The sequence below is a fragment of the Anolis carolinensis genome, chromosome 2 (assembly GCF_035594765.1).
Source record: "Anolis carolinensis isolate JA03-04 chromosome 2, rAnoCar3.1.pri, whole genome shotgun sequence".
Taxonomy (NCBI): domain Eukaryota; kingdom Metazoa; phylum Chordata; class Lepidosauria; order Squamata; family Dactyloidae; genus Anolis; species Anolis carolinensis.
This window is the reverse complement of record NC_085842.1, coordinates 314,002,351-314,023,701: the sequence shown is the minus strand read 5'-3', so window position 1 is coordinate 314,023,701 and position 21,351 is coordinate 314,002,351. Positions and strand designations below refer to the sequence as shown.

General features: G+C 38.9%; 1 protein-coding gene across 7 annotated transcripts in view; it reads left to right on the top strand.

Annotated features, from left to right (window-relative positions):
- The window catches only part of ark2n (arkadia (RNF111) N-terminal like PKA signaling regulator 2N), a 62,543-nt gene extending 41,506 nt beyond the window's left edge, over positions 1 to 21,037 (top strand). For 5 of the 7 annotated variants that reach the window (XM_062972583.1, XM_062972585.1, XM_062972586.1 and 2 more), the window contains exons 4-7: positions 12,588 to 12,770; positions 17,738 to 17,864; positions 18,324 to 18,455; positions 20,385 to 21,037. In XM_062972583.1, coding sequence (XP_062828653.1) covers positions 12,588 to 12,770; positions 17,738 to 17,864; positions 18,324 to 18,455; positions 20,385 to 20,568 — 626 coding nt within the window. In that variant the 3' untranslated portion in view covers positions 20,569 to 21,037. Of the gene's footprint in view, positions 1 to 415; positions 6,842 to 12,587; positions 12,771 to 17,737; positions 17,865 to 18,323; positions 18,456 to 20,384 lie in introns of those variants that run through there. The other 2 variants (XM_062972588.1, XM_062972589.1) reach the window with 2 other exon arrangements.
- The last annotated feature ends 314 nt before the right edge of the window (positions 21,038 to 21,351 follow it).

Genomic DNA, 21,351 nt, shown 5'->3' with positions numbered 1-21,351 from the left:
GGCTTCTAGAAGCATCTGACTAGGCAGTGGTGGAAACGGACTGATGGCCTAAATAGCCTTTGGTGAGATCCACCAAGATGGATGTACATAAAAGTATTTTCTCTCTTTAATATTTTACAAGAAGATTCTGATTAAGTCATGTTGATTGAATTTTGAAGATGCCAAAGTCATGGGGTTAAATTCATTTTCTAAAAATCATTTTGAAAGCCAAGGTATTCTGCTGATTGTGTTGGGATATGTGGGTTGTTAATGCATTTAATGTGGTGAGTTTCACAATATATCACTGAGATTGTAGCTACATGAGCAGTTAGAGCAAGTGTCAGAATTTGTTCCTGCCCGCATGCCTTCTTAATGTATGGATGTGATTACTTTTTATTTGACGATGTCTTATGCAATGGCCTCAATGTCTTTAAAGCTGGCTTCAGTCGTGCTGGGGGATCTGCAGGAGCGACCAGGGAAATCCCAGGATTGCTTGACAGGGGCACCGTGTGGGATAGGAACTGCATAGGCAGTGTCCTCGAAGAGGCCATGAACTGCTTTGCCGAGATGCAGCGGCAGACGGAGGAAAAGTTCCGGATGTGGATAGAAAAGTTAACCCGCCTTGACACGGATGAAGAAAGCAAGCAGCAACTGGAACCCAGGGAACTTAAAGTACCAATAGCGGGCCAAAGAAACTCCCCAACTTCTCAGGCAGGGGTGTTTGCGCAGGTGCCTGATAGCCAAGCACTTCCACAGCAGTCTTTTAATTCTTATGTGAGTTATCAAAACACTGAAACAGCCTTAGAGTTTCCAGCAAGTATCAATAACAATCTCCCAGCCAACTTTCCTGAAAATGGGAACATTGCAGAATCCAACTTGAATCATTCGCAGACTTAACATGGCTCTCAGTTTCTCTCTTTTCTCCTGCATCATACTTCAAAAACTGACCGTTGTGTTTCATAAGAATATTGCCTTCTTTGCTTAGGCTTTTTAACAGCCAGTATTTTGTTTTGTTTCTTAAAAGAAATTTGATGTACTTGAGTTGACATTAAAGTGCTTCTCCTCCTCAGCTTACCATCAGCAAAGTGTGGCAAGCTATACAATTTTGTGATCTTCCTTTTTGTGTCTTAATGTAGGAGCAGTTGATATATCCCCCCTCTATGCTCCTTTTTTGCATGCAAAAAGTGTTTATTTGTGACAATATAAATTTGGAATTGAAAGAAATCCTTATGTACGCATCTAGTATGTCATGTGAATATTTTCTTAAACAGATTATAGTATCTAGATTGTGTATCTTAAACAAAATTATATATTGTGTGCCATATTTCTTTCTCTTCCAGTCATTTTAAGCAGATGTTTGCTAGTCTGTGAATTTGGATAGATTTGATAAGTCAGTATTTCTATCTCTTTTACTAGCATTTATTTTCTTCACACTTTAAAAAATGTTTTTAACAAATAATTACTTAGAAAAGTAAATACTAACCCTGAAGTCCATGGGAGTTTGAGAGACAGACACAGTGGGTCTGTCTATTCAATGACAGTAATTTTAGAGACATCAAAATTTGAATAAAACAAGTAGATTAATAATTTCTTATACTTGTTGTAAAGCCACCTGTCTAAACAAAGAAAACATACATGTGTGTGCTCTGTATAAACAAATTGTGTTTCCATGACACAAGTAAAGGCCAGAGTCTGTTCTAAAATAATAAAAATGAGTTTCAGCACTTACATTTTGGCCTAACATGAATAAATTATCAAAATATATTAGATCCAACTCAGAGAGCCTCTTTGGCAGCTCTTGCAAGGGTCAGTTGCTGCATGATAAATTACTTTGGAAACTAACTTAAGTATCATGCCTGACTTCATCATACTGAGGTCAAGTTGCTGACTGGATTGTTTGTAAAGACAGTTGAAAATGTCCTTGCTTTGCTTTTGTAATAGAAAAAGCTTCAGCTCCCAAAGGCAGAAGATAATATGGAGATGGTGTGTGCACACATGCATGATGGAAGTTTCTGCATGTGTTGGTTGGATATTCTTTTAAACCATGTTTCATTAAATGTTTTTCTTTTTCTGAGCCATCACTAAGCCATATTCCTAAGACTGCTGTTTGGGAATGCCCAAGCATTAATTCAGTTATGTTAATTATTTCCAGGTTAAAACTCATCTGTACACTTGGGTGTAGTTCTGTATGGAATAATGCCTGTAAAGTAGCAGGTTAGATAAGGTTCATGTTTGCAATAGGACTAGAAAAGACTGGTGCTTCTCTCCTTCGACTGGAAAAATAATTAGTGGAACTTATCAAAATATACACATATAGTGGCAACATCTTATTCACTGCAATAAGGTCAAAAAAAAGTTGACATTTTGATGATGCTAAACACTTAGAATTGAGCCAAGAAAATAAACCCCAAGCCACTATTTCTGACTTCTAGCACAGCAAATCTGTTGGTGCAAAAATAAGTCCCAGAGACTTAAGCAACATTTTGTGATAATTGTGTTTAGAATTCCAGCCTAAAAATTGAAGAAATTGGCTGAGATCTTTTGAAAAATAGTTTCACTACCTCTGTATGCCCTAAGGCAGCTTTAGGGCCTTTTGCACTTTGTGATATGACATGCTTTTTTCAGAAACAGTCAAAAATTGGAAAGTATATAACCAAATCTAAACTAACTCTGGAATTCTGCATTTTGCTGCAGTCTCTGCTTACTTTGTTTTAAATGATGAAATCTCATCTCTCTTGGATCTCACAACTTAAATTGCTGTTTGGTCTTCCCTTTCATTGATGTTATCTCTGATTTTATGACTGCAAAGTAACTTTTAAACATGTAAATGTACTTCCTGCCCTATTTGCTTTTTTCAAAGATACATTTTCAGGATAATTGTTTGAAATGCAGGAAATAATTTTGTGTAAAGACAAATTTTGGTGTTATATCTTTCCATGTATAATTTTGATATGGGTATTTTGATGTGAACTTGATATCTTCCTAAACTGGAAACCATGTGTACATTTGACACAATTAATTTCGAACAGTAAGATTGTTTTTACTATATCAACAGGTCTGATTTTTTTGGCATTTAATAAAATGCTTTGAATTTGCCCTAATTTATTTTGAAGTTAAGAACCTGCTGTGATTATTTTGTTGTAATCAATATATAATAATTCTAATACTGAGAGACAAATATGCACTTAGAAATCTATTGGGAATTGCATGCTAACTTACAGGTTTTTCCCATAATGCAGAAGCTGCTTTTTATATAACATATTATCACGCATGTTCTGAAACATATATTTTTGTAAATGGATGATGGTACAGGTGTGTTTAGAAACGAGACCCCCTTAGTCAGTTTATACCACACACCTCTCGAAGTATAATCATTTGAATGGGTTCTAAATTAATTTAGATTGGTCCAAAACCTCTTAGCAGATTCATATGTGACCTTTATCCCCTAATAAATCCCTGAATCTTTGCAAAATTTATTCTGAAATTAAAAGCTGTTTTGCTAAAAATCATCAGAGGTCTCAGGGAGATCATGAGTAATTAGGTTAGGGTTTGATTCATGGATTACCCGTGCAAAAGATAATCAGTTTGTTTTCCTTGAAGTCCTGACATTTTCCCATATTATCATTGGTGCCATGGCAATATGTTTTGTGAAAACTCTGTTGTCCTGAGATACTTAGCAGATGGAAGCTGGCTTTGAATTTGTTAATGACTGAGAGGCAGTGAAGATGTGATACCATCTCTCTCTTACTCATGGTTTAAGAGAGTAAAAGTCAGGTGTGGTCACCTTTCTCCTCACACTTTCTAGAATGGCCAATTAGAAATTTAGAATTCTGGTATCATTAGGAATTGTGGTTTGTATTGACTGTAGTTAATGTTTCAGCCACCACTTTCCTAAACCTTGAAAAGGGAGAACGGCCTCCACTGTTCATTCCTGACCCTATAACATTGGTTAAAAAGGAAGCAATTTTGCATCAGCCTCTAGCAGTTTTCTTCATCTGAATGCTCTCTTCTCTCCCCCCCCCCATTTCTGTGAACATCAGGAAAAAATAATAATTAATGATGCAATAAATTGAAGGTATTTAGAAATGAAGTAATAACTTGTGCATTTGATACTCAAATGACTTTTCCAGCCTTATTGATAGGTGTATTTCTATTGATTTTTGTTACTGTCATTTTTCCTCAGTCTTCAAATCATTTACTGTGTTATGGATCTAACTCATTTCATAAGTGATCTTTTGTGTTGATTAGATTCTGCATAAATATAGGGGGGGGGAAGCAAAATTGAAGCCTGAAGTGTGGGAGAGGTATTGTGTTACCTTGGTTAGAATAACATTTTTATCTGAAACGCAGATAACCCAGCTTACCCGAGACTGATTTATTCTTTTCTCTGTTATTTCCTGCAAGTTCCTTCTCTTAGTCTTATGGGACGTCATTCAGTTTCAGAAAATCTAGGCCACAGCAGAGAATCCCATAATGCAGTGTTCTCTCAGGCCAGTGTTATCCTCCATGAGAACTGGGAAAATATTGGTGTTGGAAGGAGCCAGATCTTGTCCTTGTCCTACATGGTCTCTTTACCAGAGTGAGAGAGCTTTTGTAGCAGCTCATATAATATGAAGTTGAGGTGCACTTGTTGTCTTAAAGCTTAAACTCTTACGTATTACATCAGAGTAAATTCTGGTTTTACCAATGGGTCTACTTCTTAGTAAATGTGGGGTCCATTTGAGCAGCAGCTCCTTGATTTTTGGAGGTACTCCAAAGGAGCTGTCCTATTTTTGTGGAACCCATATTCCATTGAAGTAAAATTGGGAATGCCTAGCGAGGGTAAGCATCTAGCCAGTGAGTCTTAGTAGACAGGTTGTTCTGGAGGGATGCTATTACTGTCAGGATTCTGTAGGGTCTGTTAGCAGGTACCCTCCAGTGATGGAAAGGAGATCAAAGAAATGTTAGCAGGATATCAGCCTGGATAGTAAACACTGTTCTCGAATATGGCACTAGGGTCATATAAGCAACGCAGAGCTTGGAGAATGAGTAACATGCCTCCAACTCTGACTTTCTGTCTTAGCACCCTTAGAAGAAGGAAAATGCCCTCTTTCTATTATCAGATCTTGCCACTCCTTTAAACTTCCTGAAGCCTATCTGTGAGAATTGAGTGGAGACCTATATTTGGGAGACAACTTTTCAAATTCTAGTAAGAAATACCTATTGGTGGTTATGTTGAAAATCTACAATATAGTGGTAAATATGATTAAGTGCTAGGCCATGGAAGGTCCAGCCATTTAAGTGAATTGCTTCTGCCAATCATTCTTTGTGATCCCTAAGTGATTTTTATTGATATCTCAGTTTATGGAGTCATTGTCTTTCCTTTCATACTGTGTCTGTTACAGATTCAACTGTGAACTGCTCTGTGTTCTGAATTGATTAATACTGACCACATGGTATAGTTGGAATGTTTGTTTTGAAAACATTTCTGAAAAATCAACAGTTTTTCTGCATTTGTGCCATCAGTTTCTCTCATCTTGATTTCATCATACTGGAATTGCTGTGTGTTTTTATCTTAGTAATTTGCCTTTATAAATGTAAATTCACAAATGTAATTGGAGTAGTTCGGTTCCTCCTTTCTTTATTCATTGCATTGGTATTTGTATGTTTTTGGCCTAGTCGTTTGTCTCTTTAAAAGCAATACTCAATTTCAAATTTATGAATATCTTTGGTAGTGGAGATCTAAATATGTACTAGGAAAAATGCATTTAAAACTGGATTCCAGCCGATTCGGATCTCCACATGTAAACTTCCTTAATCTCTTAACTATTAATCAAGAGGTCATGACTGCCTTCCAGACTTACATGTTTTTCTTGACTTTTTTCCTTTCCTCCCTCCCTCTTTTGCGCATGTATCATAATATGTGTTACTTCAGCATGGAACTCAAGTGCAACTACAGTTTCAGAGTTTTTAATGAACCTTGCGGTGTGCTGAGTTCACTCTGAAAAGAGAAGGAATCGCTCACATTTGCGAGGGAAACTCCCAAACTCTTAACTGTAGTTTAAAAAATAGGAGAACAATATGCCTTTCTTGAGCCTTATGGCAAATACATACAAATACCATGGCAGTTTCTGAACACCCTCTCTCAGTTGTTGAAACCCTGATGAAGTAAAAGGGTAAATTATGAAATTTGGTTATTTCTTTACATAATCCATGGAGTTAGCTCAGAAGTCATTCCTTTAGCCTTCCTGTGTAATGTTCCCGGAGCGGTTTCTCTGCCTTTTGTATTTCTTGCTCTCCCTGGTTCAATGTGAAAGGAAGGTGGTGTTTTCTATTTGCCCGACTGGTCTTTTACAGACCAGGCAAGGCTCTCATCCTGTCCCTTCAGTGTCCCAACATCATTGCCATTTATTCTACCTCCCAGGTCTGTCTAGAGAGAACTATTTTTCTGGCCAATTTAATAAATCTTATGGAATGGATAGCAGCTGGTAAACTTTGATTTAGTTTTTAGTGTCGCAGGGAATGGGGTAATTAATTTGATTTCCATCTTATTACACATGTATCCCTACTTTGGTTTGGTATTTAATTCATGCCATAGATCGAGTGCAAACTATCTACTGTATATGTACCAAATGTATAACTCCCTTCCCCAACTCCCTGTCTGAAAAAAAGCCATGTGATACAAAGGGCAAAATATGAAAAAATGTTTTTTTTGTTCTGTTATCCTTTTCTGTTATACTTTTGGAAGGAACGTGGTTATGCTATTCTTTTATTGTATTTATGAATAATGTGTATCCTTTGCCAAACTCTGTAAATTAAAAAATGTAACTACTGTAACCTAGAACGAATATAGCTATTAATAAAATGCTTATTACAATGCAAATGTAAAGCAAGCACTTTTTCAGTGGGGTTTATTCTTAAATCCAGCCAGTCTAGATGGCACTAGATGCATATTCAGATTCCCTCACCACTCTGTCCATCTCCTTTTGCTCTCCACACCTTCCAGTTTCCCAATATGACTGGGTGACCCTACACTGCATCACCATTTTTGTTGGCACTGAAAGACTCTTTTACATCTAAGAAGTTTCTGCAGATTAATACTTGTTTCTTCTACTGAGAGATAGAGCTTCCTTGAGAAGTTTAGTTTCCTTTCCAGCCCTCTCTTCCTTTTTATCACAATTGTGGCTTGAGCCTTCCTTGAACAGGGATACTTCCTGCCCAGCTAGTGAATTGTTGTCAAAATGTGTATAATGTCCCTTCGGGGAGATGGGGCGGGGTATAAAAATAAAGTTATTTTATTGTTGTTGTTGTTGTTGTTGTTATTATTATTATTATTATAAAGCACCCACTCTACTTTTGTGGACTGATGGGTGCCAGTGAGAGTAGTCTACTGCTGGGAGGCTTTTTGCCTTCCTCTCAGCAATTACAGTCTGTGAAGCAAATACTGGGCTGCTAAATGGTACCCTGTGTTCAGCTATTGCCTGAGAAGAGTGACTGCTTATATCTTTGTCTTCTACCTCTTCCCTTCCTTACTATTGGAGCACATCAAATAGTTTGTTCATGATGTGAAGAAGAGCTTACTGTGAGTGAAACTGAATCTATAAGAAGTTATAGGACAAGATCAATGTAGACAGCTTATTGCCCTCCAGAGGTTTTGAAATGCAATTTTCATAAGCTCCAGCCAGCATGCCCCAGTTTTCGTAGAGATGCTGTCAGTCACAATTATCACGGAATATCGCCCTGTATTTGCAGCAGCGTGCCACTGAATGCTACTTGTTGGGAAGCAATAATGATTAGTCAGAATGGGATTAAGCACCTTAGATAGCTCATTGACATTCGAATTAAATACTAGAGCAGATTCACTGACTAATTAACATGGAAGTCATCATTGGATTTAGATCAGTGGTTCTCAACCTGGGGTCTCCAGATGTTTTTGGCCTCCCAACTCCCAGAAATCCCAACAGCCTGTAAACTGGCTGGGATTTCTGGGAGTTGTAGGCCAAAAACATCTGGGAACCCCAGGTTGAGAACCACTGATTTAGATGGACCTTGGCACTAATCAGGGCTCTTCTGATGTTTTTGTGATAATTTGAAACATTTTTCTCATTATGTTTGTTTTGAGCTCTTCTTCTTTTCTCATTTCCCTAATATGTTTGTGCATGAAGCCTTTTTTCCCAATGTAGGGGGTACATATAGTTGCCTGCCCCCAAGAGGTTCCCATTCATTTAAGTAGGGGTGACACCTCCCTGTGAGTAATCTCTGACATTTGCAGAATTGCTGCCTCTGCCAAAGTCAGGAGAAGTCCTTGCTCACAGGAATATGATATTTATGCTGTGTAAGCAGGGTTATGGATCAGTAATTAACAACATTTGTATTAGAGACTGACTTAAGTTCCTTGGTTAATTTTCTGGAGACTAGACCTATTTATGAATGGGGAAATTGTCACCTCTATTAGCTATACACTGGATTCTTGGGTCTTTTCCAGCCCTGTTTATAACTTTCCAATCTGCCATGAAAATGAATGCTTGCTAGTAACACACCTGCATAATCATGACCCATATACTCTGTATATTAAAATAGCAAGTCACACGTATTGAAGAATAGATCCTGATAGCAAATTTCACTCACTGAGGAACATGGCTGTGGAAACTGAGTGAAGGAATTTGCTTAAGAGATTAAGAGGTATAGCAGGGCCTAGCCAAAACTATGCCCTGTGAGAAACAATTTAGGGAGCTGGAGATATTTAGAGAACAGAAGGCGCAGCGATAATACTTTAGGAACAGCCACCTGGTCAGAGCTATTCAACAGTGATGGAGTGTCTCAGGGGCTGGTGGATTTTTTTTCTTTGAATGTGTTTTAAGAAAGAGATTAGATAGTCATTTAGTGGGAATGTCTTAATTGGGTATTCCTACAAGGTTGCTTTGAGTCTCTTTGTGGAGAAAAAAAGCAGGGTATAAATAAACATAATGATGATGATGGCAAGATGTACTATATTAAGTTCCTTCCAGTTTCAGATGACACTGCCTATTTACTCTAAAGCAAGCTCTAATGTGTTAAGTGGGACTATTTCTCAGGAAAGGATTCATAGGAATGCAGCCTGAACTGCATAAAATATAAAAGGGTCCCTGGAATTATGTACACTGCCATTAACAAAGGGACGGTTCTGCCTGGAAGTTTACGTTGTTGACCCTGAACCCAGGTCTTGCATGGCTCCTGTCCATTCCTCTAGGGCTTGAGCAAAAAAAGCTTCTTGGTAAATTGCATTTCATGAATACTACCTACCCATTTCTCTTTCTGCTATCTATAGCCTATTTGGTTTGCCTTTTGATTAGACTATTATTGGGGTAAGCTGATTTCAAATGGGCACAGTGATGTTCCTTTTTCCAAATTGCATTTTAGAGTTGAATCTAAACGTAATGCGAAACTCTTTTGTTGACAATGGGAAGGCATTTGACTTGTGCCAGTTTCTGTTTTTTATTCTTGTTTATAAGTGACCTTGGAAGGACGATCTTGACTTTTCCCCACCTTTATTTGACAGCTGCTTATTGTTCTGCATGCAAACTATCACTTGTCTGATGTGTGCTAAATTTAAGCTAAGTTATAAGGTGTGCTCTTTGGAAGTGCGGAAGATACAAGAGTTGGAGCTACAGATTTATGCTTGTATTTCCTGATGAAGACTTTCACCCAAGTTATTCTCTGGGTAGGTGATAAGAATATCACTCTGCATGTATATACATTTATTATACTTTTTGCATGATTATACATGTAGGAGTGGTACAATTTTGACTTCTATTGTTTTCCAAATTGAACGTGACTTATCCAGACTTACTTGAATCTGCTTTTGACAATATTTCCAATAATTACAGTAAGTCTGTGTGAAAACTAATAAAGGGAATTACAAACAGCTCCTCAATTGGTTAGTTACTTAACAGTCAATATTGTACTTGACCCTCGTATCTTCTGCACCCAAAACTTTTTTTTTATTGACCATGTAATGTCAGTTGATATCAGGTTTCATTGAACTCTGATGATATTGTTGTGGGGAGAAAAATATGACTTCTAAAAGTCTGAATATTAATTAATATTGTAACATTCATTCCCTTCCTTACCGCGGCTGCCAAATTATCATAACCTATAACTGTGTTTTGAACAGCAAATGTCAATTTTTGCTAGGATTTCTCCCTGCTTTACATAGTCATCAGTGTTTAATCCCTTTGTCCATGCCAGTATTTAACCACTCATTTATCTTTTTAAGTTGAGTCTGTCTTTCTTGGCTTTTAACATTGTTTCAGGAAACATTTTCTATTTGGTACAGATTTCATCTTAACCTTATATGTTTTTTACTGCAAATCTCAAAATTGATGCTAAATATTTTAAGTATAATTTTAAGTGTAATCTTTTATCTACTAATGGTCTTATTGATTTATCAATTTTCCTTTTAAGAATCTAGTAGATGTAAACATCCCTAAATTCCTATTGGTAGCAATGAACTATGTACTATCTAATCTTCTATCTGTGTTTCAGCTTGATAGCTAAACAGAACTTTAGTATTTAAAGGCATGGTGTCAAATACAAGATTCCAGGTCGGTTGAGATACCATTGGAGTCTGTTATATTCATGCCCTTTTGAGGGGCTTTCTGGTAGCTTCAGGTTGACATTAACCACATAATGGGCATTATCCACATTTCCATATTGCCTCTAGCTGCATCACACAGATGCTTTTATGTATGGGAGCTGGAAACCCTTGTATGTAAAATAAAAGATGCCTTTGCATTGAGTCAGACCCAGTACTATCAATGATTCTTCAAAATGCTGTGCAGAAGTATTGCCAAGCTTCATTTAATGAGATCTTTTATCTGAGGTTCTTTGGGAAACTCTTTCATCAGCATATCAGACATTATAGTCCATATCTTCTCTAGCTACTTCAAGATTTTTAAAAATTAATTTGTTGTAGCATAGAAGGTTCTGTTGAAAATGTATTGGGTTTCTTCTCTCAGTATTTTTACAGTAGTGTTATGTGTATTAAACAGAGTTTGAGAAAAGGATTCCACTCCCCATTTTTAATGGAGTACGATTCTAAAAACTTCCAATTGCATCCATAAGGAGCCCTGGGAGCCATAATCCAGAACAATAACTTATCCATGTTCCTATCATTAATGGGTACAATTCAGCAGTCTCAGATGTAAGTCAGTGCCTTAGAAGGCTTTAAAGACGGAGGGAGGGAGGAAGGGAAGTCTGTCAATAACTATTAGTGATAATGGCTATATGGGACTTCTATATTTAAAGGCCCTATGCCACAGACTGCATCCGTTTCTGGGATAGAAGACAACAATGGAGTAACGTCATTTCACATTCACAGTCTTTTTAGGACCATTGAAACAAGAATGGACCTTTGGTCTGAGATCTCTTCCACACAGCCATATAACCCAGAATATCAAGGCAGAAAATGTCACAATATCTGCTTTGAACCGTGTTATCTGAGTCCACACTGCCATATATTCCAGTTCAAAGCAGAAAATGTGGGATTTTATTCAGCTATGTGGAAGGGGTCTTAGCCAGCAACACTCCTGCTCTTTATGTTTTAGTAAAATCTATTAGGGTTTGGACTTGTGTTGACAAGGGTCAAGATTGCAGACACTGAAAGCTGAGAGGGATTTTAGAGCTAATGAGATATTAGAAGAAAAAATGGTTTAAATATTCAAGAGGATTTAAAATGAAAATATTAAGACTTTACCAGACCTGAGAGCTGTTATTGATCCTGCAGATGAACTTCAAAATCATTAAATAATAAAGGGAAAGCACACACATTTTTCTCAGTCTTAAAGATTGCGGCCTTGACAATGGAGTTAGTTATAGACTTTTGGATATTTGATTAATTCAGGTATTGCTGGAAAGCCATGGTTGGGCAGTCACAAATGTTCTCTGAATTTGCATATAGCATTTCTTTATAGCAGTTTTTGGTTTGTGGAAACTATGGATTGTTGTGTTATTTGCATTGGGATGACTTTCAGTTAGGAGGCATGCCTAGTTCTGTAAATTGTCAAGATGTGCTAGGCACTTTTGAAGCCAGGAAATGCTTCTTCTTAGATAAACTATTCGATAAACCATTAGAGAGCTTCTTATTTTAATTCAGGGGGAAGTATTTTCAGATCTCGCTGAAATGGAGATTGAGTCTGCATCATCTTTTCCCCCTGTCTCTTATGTTCAATGTTTGATTATTCAGAAACTCGTAAATACAAATATTGAGTTAAAGGGACAAGTTAGGCAAAATCTAGTGTAGCCCAATGACAGATTTGGAGATCTATACTTCGTACTTGATTTCTTGTGAGAAATAAACCTTACCCTTTCTTTAACATGATGTTCCCGACTTTCATATCTCATTTTTAACATGAAGAATTTATTCACATAATATTATAAGATTTTGTGTTTACGTTGTATACACCATATAGTTCTTTTTATTCATTCATTCATTTCCATCACTACTTCGATTATTTTGATTTTTGTAGAATCAATTCTCAATATATAGACCGTATAATAGTCATTGGAGCTGCATGTCTCACTGTTTGCCTGTGTATCTTTTCAGGTACCTTTAATCTAATAGCTGTGGGTTTTTGTTTTCCTTTCCCTAGATGGACCTCCGGTAGTGGCTCATTATGATATCTCAGACACAAATTCTGACCCGGAAGTGGTGAATGTGGACAATCTATTAGCAGCTGCAGTCGTTCAAGAGCACAACAGTTCTGTCGTTAACCAAAACACTGGGCCGACTTGGAGGACGAGAGGATTGCTAGAGGAGCTGAATGCTGATACAGGTAAGTAGGAGAAAACGTTTTGCCAGATTTGTTCATGCGATCACCACAGGCACTTGCCTCATAAGGCTTCCCTAACTTTTCTGGGCAACCTGGAAATCTCTTTTTACCCAGTGGGATCCCATATCAGCCCGACACTGCCCCTTCCTAGTCATGACCATTGCACCTGCAGTAACCAGACTTTCAAGGCCACTTGGATTACAAACCAAGAAAATAAACTCTGAGACCTATCCAGATGTGAGCCAAGTCAATAAGATATATAAATTGTTTTGAACCCCTTTACTCCTAGGGACATGTGGGAAGAATGAAGAAAATGACCTCTTTCTCTTGTGCTCTCATTCACACACTATTGCTGTAATAGAACTGTTTCCATTTAATACAGGGCTATAATATAGCTATACTATACCACTGAATGTCAGAATGAAGCAGTAAAGGGTGGCTGTTTTGATATTTCTCACCCAGTGGCCATCATTTATCTCAAAACCCGAACAGAGAGCAAGAACTGAGAAATACCCATACGGTGATATTGCCTTGTATTGTAGCGACTCCTGTTATGGCTGTGGGGATGTGTGAGCAAATGCAATGACTTGTTATTAAAATAAGAGACACAAGGACACAAATGTGCCAAAGAATCTTTTGTATGCACTAGCTGTACCCGGCCACGCATTGCTGTGACCTGGTCTGGTTAAATGGAAAAGAAAGGATAGAGAAAGTGCAGGTTTCAAATATGTGTGATTTCACAATGCTTGTGGGTATTTAATATTTGTGGTTGATCCGTTGTCTGTGCAGATATAGAAATTGTCTGATTTACCGACTCTAGAACACGCAACATATGATTGTCCTTGCGAGAAGGACTCCATGTTTAGATGTAAACCTAAGAATTCTAAAGTTTGCTTCCGAGTGTAAATGTAGGTGGATGGATGGATACTGAATTCTTTTTTTCCTGCTCTCCCCTTGGGGAGAATGGCAGGGGGTGTGGCTTCCTCGTTGGCCATGCCCCCGTGTTATTTTCCTGAAGGGAAAGGCCATTGGCCCCTCCCAGGGAGCAACCCCAATGGCCCCTCCACCCTATTATTGCTGTTGTAGGTCTTGTTAGTGGGTGGGTGGGCCCCCCAAAACGCCTCTCCTTCCTAAGCCACAGAATTCTAAACATTGCCTCTGAGTATACATATAGATAGATGTATGGATGGGTGGATATAGATCTCTTTCTTACTTTCTCTACCCTCCCCTTGGGGATATTGACAGGGGGCGTTGCTTCCTCGTTGGCCATGCCCCCATGTTACTTTCCTGAAAGGAGAGGCCATAGGCTCCTCACAGGGAGCAACCCCAGTGCCCCCTCCTCCCTATTATTGCTGCTGTAGGTCTTGTTAGTGGGTAAGTGGGGAGGGGTGAGGTCTTGTTAGTGGGCAAAGACCCACTGTTTCCCTTACCTTACCTTCCCTCTCAGTCACTCACCCTCGGGCCTCGGGCCTTCCTGGAGGCCTCTTCCACTTCTGCCATTGCCTTGGAGGCGACGCCCCCGCCCCAAAGCAGAAGAAGGCTTTTTCTAAATGCCTCCCTTCACTTTCCTTCCCTTCCCTTCCCTGTCAGTCATGCTCAGGCCTCAGACCTCCCTGCAGGCCTCTTCCGTCTCTGCTGTTATCTTGGAAGTGATTTCCTTTGTCTCTGTGATTTCCCGTCTCTGTGACAGAGGGAAAGGCCTTTCTTCCCCTCCTCCACCTTCCTCCCTTCCCCTTTCCTTGCGGCTGTTGCCTGTTTGTCCCACAGATGACGCTGTTTGTGAACCAATTCATGGTTTTACTTGTCTCAGGTGTGACAGGTGGGTAATAGTAGGTATGTGAATTCCTTAAAGCATTTGCCAGTTCGAATGCTACGTTGTGTCCAAATTTCAAAGAATCAGTGAAGTAGTTTGGGAGATATGAGGTCCCTCACAAAGGGACATTACATTTTTATTTATATAGATTGTGTGTGGCTCTTGTAAACCAGATGTTCATTTGTTACAAGAAGTAGACACCACAAAGATGCAATGATATGAACAACATACAGATGTCAAATATCAGTTTCCAGAATGGCTTCTTTTCTTCATCCTCAAACCCTAGCAAATGTTGTAGTGATATTGCCTTGTATGAAGGAGTTGAATAACACCATCTTCAGTGTCCTTCTTGTGTTATACAGTCCGTTCCCACTTTTCCACATTTTGCTAAGGAACTGAAATGGATTTAAATGGCTTTGTTGCACAAAGCACCCAACACTGTGATGATGCCAAAAATAAGTGAACAAAAGAAACAGGCACTTGACAGTTGCATGAGTATTCACATGTACACTCTGTCAGTACTTGGTAGAAACACCTTTGGCAGCAATTGCAGCTCTGGGTTTTCTTGCGTTCTTGAAAAAAACTGTTCCAGACCTGTCAGATTGGATGAAGACAGTTAGCAAACAGCTATTTGTGAGTCTTGCCATGAATTCTCAGTTGGATTGAAGTCTTGGTATTGACTGGGCCATTTTAAAAGATTTGGGTTCTTGTTTTCAAGCAAATGTTACTTTGGCTGTGGTTTAGGGGTTTTGTCCTTTTTGACACACTGTCCCTCTTCTGAGTCCTTTGCAGCCTGGAATGAGTTTTCTTCTAGAGTTGCCCTGTATTGGCTCTGTTCATCAATTCTGACCAGCTCCACAGTTTTTCCCAAGAAAAAGCATCCTCACAACATGATGCTTGGCTGAGGATGATGTTCTCAGGATATTGAGGACAGTTGGCTTTGTACCACACATAACATTTATGATATGGCAAAAAGTTCAATTTTGGCCTGGCCACAGTTTTGCTGTGCCTCCCATGTGCTTTTTTACTGACTCCACATAGGTTTGTTTCGGCAGTGGCTGTCTTCCCACCTCTCTTCCATGGGGTCTACCTCTATGGATCACCTGGGTAGTGGTTTTCTCTTGTATGGTTTCTCCCATCTCAGTGGCAGATCTCCCAGCCTTATTCAGAATTACCATTGGCCTCTTTGTTTCTGAGTTTTGGTGGATGGATTGTTTTAAGCAGATTTGTGGCTCAGTCTTTCCCTTTTGTAATCATGCATTTAACAGTGTTTGTGGGTAACAGTTCAAGTTCAGTTATAGATTAAAAAAAAAGACAGCTGTGGTTGCTTCTTCTTCTCAACTTTATCTCAGACCTGTTTTGATACCTCCTTGGTTTGCAAAATGTTATCTGTTTAGATACACTGTCCTACCAAATCTAGGGCTTTCCAGAAGCAGATGTATTTAATCTGAGATGAGTTGACACTGAGATTCCACCCAAGTGGACTCCATCCAACTACTGGAGACACTGAGTCACCCCAAAGCTTCTTTAGGAATGTCAAAACAAAGAAGGTAGATATTTATGCAGCAAAGATTGAATTTGGGGTTGTTTTCTTAATTTAGTAACAAATATTTTGTACACTCCCATGGCTGAGTATCTTGCATTCCTCATAATACTGCTAATTAAATCCAGGTTGTAACACAACAAAATGTGGAAAGGTCAGAGGGGTGTGTGGGAGAGAATACTTTTGCAAAACACATAATATTGCCACCCCAATGGTCTGGATCAGTCATTAGTTAATAGACTGAGAATCCTTAGGTTTCTTTCTCTTCCATATCACCACAATATCTACTAGGGTTTGAGGCTGAGAAGAAAAGAAACCATTCTGGATAAGGTATTTGACATGTGTATGTTGTTCATTTCATTACATCTTTGTTGTGTCTACTTCCTGTAACAAATGAACATCTGGTTTACAAGTGTCACACACAATGATCTGACTTATTTTAAGATTCCTTGATATGTTTTGGGACATGTCACCTTTCGCCCCGAATGTACTGATAGTGATGGTGTCTGCAAGTACATTTTATCAGTCATTTCAGATAGAAAAATGTGCCTCAAGCAAGAATGTAGCCCTTCTCATCGATGCTCTTGTAAGCTATACTACTGTCTATACAAATGTAAACATAATTTGACACAATCTTCTTCAGTAGCTGTTAGATTATAGCTATAAAACACTGAAAAATAAAGAAAGAATATCACTTGTAAGAAAACCACTATCGAAATAAGACAAAAAAACAAAAACAAAAACAAAACCCCAGCTCGTTGAAAATTGAAAAGTTCAGTCAGCAGTAGGCTAAACTTGCTAAAATCAGCTTCTCTTTTTTGTGGTTTTATACTAATGGTAAAACAAGTGGTTCAGAACCTGGCTATCTGGGCTTCACATAATTGGCATTTTTTTGGTTCTGTACATATAGCTGAAGTAGCTTTGTTTCTTTTCTTGTATTTATATTCTGTATATTTGATATATCATATCTTGTAGCAATGTAGGGTGCATCTATGCTTTACAATCAATCCAGTTTGACACCACTTTAGTTTTTATGGCTCAGTGCTGTGGAATCATAGTAGTTGTAGTTTTGCGAAGTCTTTTAGTCTTCTCTGCCAAACAGAGAGTGCTGGTGCATCACTCAACTACAGTTCCCAAGATCCTATAGCATTCAACCATGGCATTTTATGGGGTGTCAAACTACCTTACTTCTACAGTGTTGATATACCCTGAGTGTTATTTTGTCAATGGTGCAGTTGATTTCTGTTCCATTTTTTTAAATGTAAGACTACTTTCAATTTTGCAGAATTTTGATGATGGGATATGTGTTTCTGTAGCAGGGAAATTCTTCCTTTGCTTGATATTTTGTGCCAGCTGCTTGAAGATTCACTCAGGATGCAACAGGGTCTGCTATCGTTGTCAGAAATGTATCTGGTAAAATTAAGTTCTCTCACCCGCAGACCTCCTTCTCCTGTTGCTGATTGCTATTTATTCCTATTCTGCAGCTGTGGTGTAATGAGTGGGAGCCGCGATTTGTGTGGGTGGTGAGAAATGCCTTCCTCCTGCGCATTTCCAAGGGTGACTAAGCTGCAAAGTCTCAAAGCATGTTTGGCTTTTGCTGTCCTCCTCCTGCAGATCACTTGGACTCTGGATACCTACCAAGTGAGAAAACCCCCACCAGCAACACCCAGGTCAATGAAGAAATTAATATTGCCTCATCCGACAGTGAAGTGGAGATTGTGGGAGTTCAGGAACATGCAAGGTGTTCATTTTTACTATTTCTCTTCTTTCTTTAACATTGAGTCTAATTAAATACCTGGAATACTTTTTTGAAATGTTATCTGCTAATGAATTGCATGTAATACTTCTTAGTTGCCTGCAGATCAGTAATAGTGTCCCTTCCTCCTGTCACTATTGAAATCTATTGACTTTCCCAATTTAACCTCGGATGTTCATTCAATTTAAAACCAAGCCTAATGTCAACTTAATAGCAATGGTTTAAAATGTATTTATATAGCACTTGTAATAATGAACATGGAGGTGCAGTGAGACAGGAAGGATGCCTTCAGCAACATATCTTGTAGAAGTATGCAGTCATAGATAAAAGCTGCTGGAAGGCTGTCATTTTTTTTATAGTCCAATAAGAATGAACTAGAGAACTAATAAGGAAAGTAATATGGGAAAATCAAAGTATTAAGGAGATCTTTTTTGAAAAAAACAGGAAAGAAGTTTGTCAGACAGCAGGGGAGAACAGAATTCCAGTCACAGGGAGAAGTGAAGTGAAGGCAAAGAAAACCAATGAGGTGACAAAAGGAAAGGCAAGCTGTGAGAAGGAAGAGTCGTTTGAAGAAAGGTGCCAAGACCAGTTATACCTCATTTTCCAATTTAAAGCCAAATGTGTGCAATCATTCAAACTCCCTTTGGTCCATTTGTAATCCCCCATGGAATTCTGCACACATATAATGGGTGATATGCTGGGAATTCTGCCCTGGCTGTTGACATTTGGCCTCCAGCCATTGGCAGTTGAATTTTTCCTGGTTTTAGGATCTGCTTCTAGGGGAAAGGAAGGTTTCAAAACATGCAGATGGATCTGAGTCTAGCAGATTCACGGTGCATTTACCCTGTAGAATTAATGAAGTTTGACACCACTTGAGCTGCCATGCCGTGGAATAATGGAAAATGTAGTTTTACAAGGTCTTTACCCTTCTCTGACCAATAGTACTGGTGCCTCACCAAACTACTGTTGCAATAATGCCATAGCATTGAACCCTGGCAGTTAAAGTGATATCAGACTGTGCTAATTCTGCAGTGTAGATGCACCCAAAAAGTGACTAGGCCGAGAGAGCATTTTTTCCTATATCTTGTGGTCATTAGTAAGTTATCATTCCTGGAAGAATGTGCCACAAATAATCTCAGTTTCATAAAACCACAGAATTGGAAGAGATCACAAGGGCCATCCAGTCCAACCCACTTATCAAGTTCCCAAATATTATTCTGGTATCCCATAGTGAATGTTTTTCTTAGATCCACTAATAAGTCAGCAAACCAGCATGCAAAAGATAAAGGCAGGTGAAATATTCCTGTATTAGTTTTTCAAAATCTGTAATGAAACATGACCTTTGTGATCACTTCACATGTTGCATTCTGCCTCTGCCCTGGTCTAGTCAGACAGGAGGGCAGTCTCAGCTTGTTTCATGAGCCTCAGTTTCCCCTGTCTCCCTCTCCCCGAACAAAAGCATCACAGTGGATATTATTGGAAATATGGAGTCCATGCATGCCTCCAATACATTCCAACCCTTCTTCAGTGCCTTATGGGCATCTGCTCTGTGTTGTTTATGATTAGAGGATACCAGTGAAATAATATAACTGGTATCATTTCGCTAGGCCAGTCACTGTTGTTACAATGGTGTAGTAATGGTGAGGCCGTGGACCTTTAGTTCTTTCGGACCACTCGTCTAACACATGAGTGGGCAGCTCCAGCAGGTCTAAAGGCCAAGTTTCTATCTTGAAACCCTTTAGGGTGCTGCTTTGACTCCCGAAAACACAAAAGAAAAAAATCGGAAACCATCCAAAAGTGACCACAAATTTCTGGTTTTTAAAGCATATTTTAATGTAAAATAGTATAGAGTGGTGGGGCACCATAACCTGTTTGAAAGGTAAATTTCTGCTCTTGAAAGATTCTGAGAGAGGTAGCTCACCCATTTTTGGCCAAGATGTGGATTTGAAAAGCCTGAAGAAAGATAGGGTTGCACAAATAGCCTTGAAGGTGACATATGACCCTAGGCCTTACTTTTACCTTGTCCAAACTCAGTAAGTATTACACTCGCCATAGTCCTCTTTCCCTAAAATGCCAGCTTTTACTCTAGTAATGCAGGGATGAAATTGCTAACCTTGACAATAATCTTAAATTCCTTTAAAAAATCTTTAAAAGCTCAATAGTGTGTCTGAAGTGCTGTGATTTCACTCAAGAACAGTATAAATTGTGATGATTCAGGGTTTGATCAGTGATGGCTACTTCATACATAAAACTTATCTTTGCAAATGTACATTGTATTCTAATGTCTGTTTCCTCTTATTCTGTGGGAGTAGACCCACTCCTTTGGTTTTTGCAACTTGGCTGCCTCCTCCTCCAAGCATGGAAGCCAAATAGATGAACCGCAGATGTCCTCTTGACGAAGCTTTTAAGTAGTAGAGCTGCATGTATATGAATTATTCCCTGTTCACTTCAGAGGAAGGTCTAACTGGGGCGTTTCTGCTGTTTCCCACCTTTGCTTTGCCACAGATTTGTCCATCCTCGGGGAGGAGTGATTCAAAGTGTGTCTTCCCGGAAACACGGCTCAGGTCTGCAGTGCACTCGGCAATCAGAACCATGGACAGGTGTGGCCTCTTCGCAGAACTGGTCCTCTCCGCCCGAAGTGGTTGATCTCACGCTAGATGAGGACAGCAGACGCAAATACCTACTGTAATGCAAAGTCACTGTGTTTTTAGTCACTTAGCCCTTCCCCCCCCTTTTTGTGGCACAGACGTTCCTGGATATCACCTTGATGTTCAAACATCTGCTCCTGGCAATCTGGAATTCAGACTCCTTTGGGAGAAATTTCCTCCACTTCTCCTGGCGCCCCATTAGCATTGCCGTGTTATTTCAGAAAATTCCTTGAAATACTCTCTCCTTCCTTAGTGAAAGGGAGCTTTCCTGTTCTGGGAAAGTTAGCAGCACTGAATTTCAATGACAACTTCCATGTTTTTAATTCTGTGCAATTAAGTTAGCGCCTTTGTTGATGGAAGCCATCACATCTTCCAGATAATACCTTTTAGGGAGCTGTACAATTTCTTTAGTTCACCACTTAAACAGATGTTGCTGATACATGTGGGGGATTTTCCCCTTTCTCCCTTGCAGTGTAAGCATTAAAAAAAGCACCACTAGATTTGTTCATGGCTCTGAGTGTCCCCATCATGATTATAGTATAACTAAATGAGTTTTAAAATGTTGAGTTGTGGCAGGAGAGTTGATAAGACATGTTGGTTTGATTATGGAGCCAGCAAGATGTGATCACAATAGACTTATAACATGCACTGAGCATTTTTTAAAAATTTCAAATTCAGATTCTCACTGTTATTTCTGTCTCACATATAGCTCAGTGCTGAGTCTTCTGACTGTTTATTTTATTTTCCTCTAGACTGCTATACTGTTACTAATCATTGGGCCCAACCCGTTACAGCATTTTTCATCATCCCCCTCTTACCCCTCT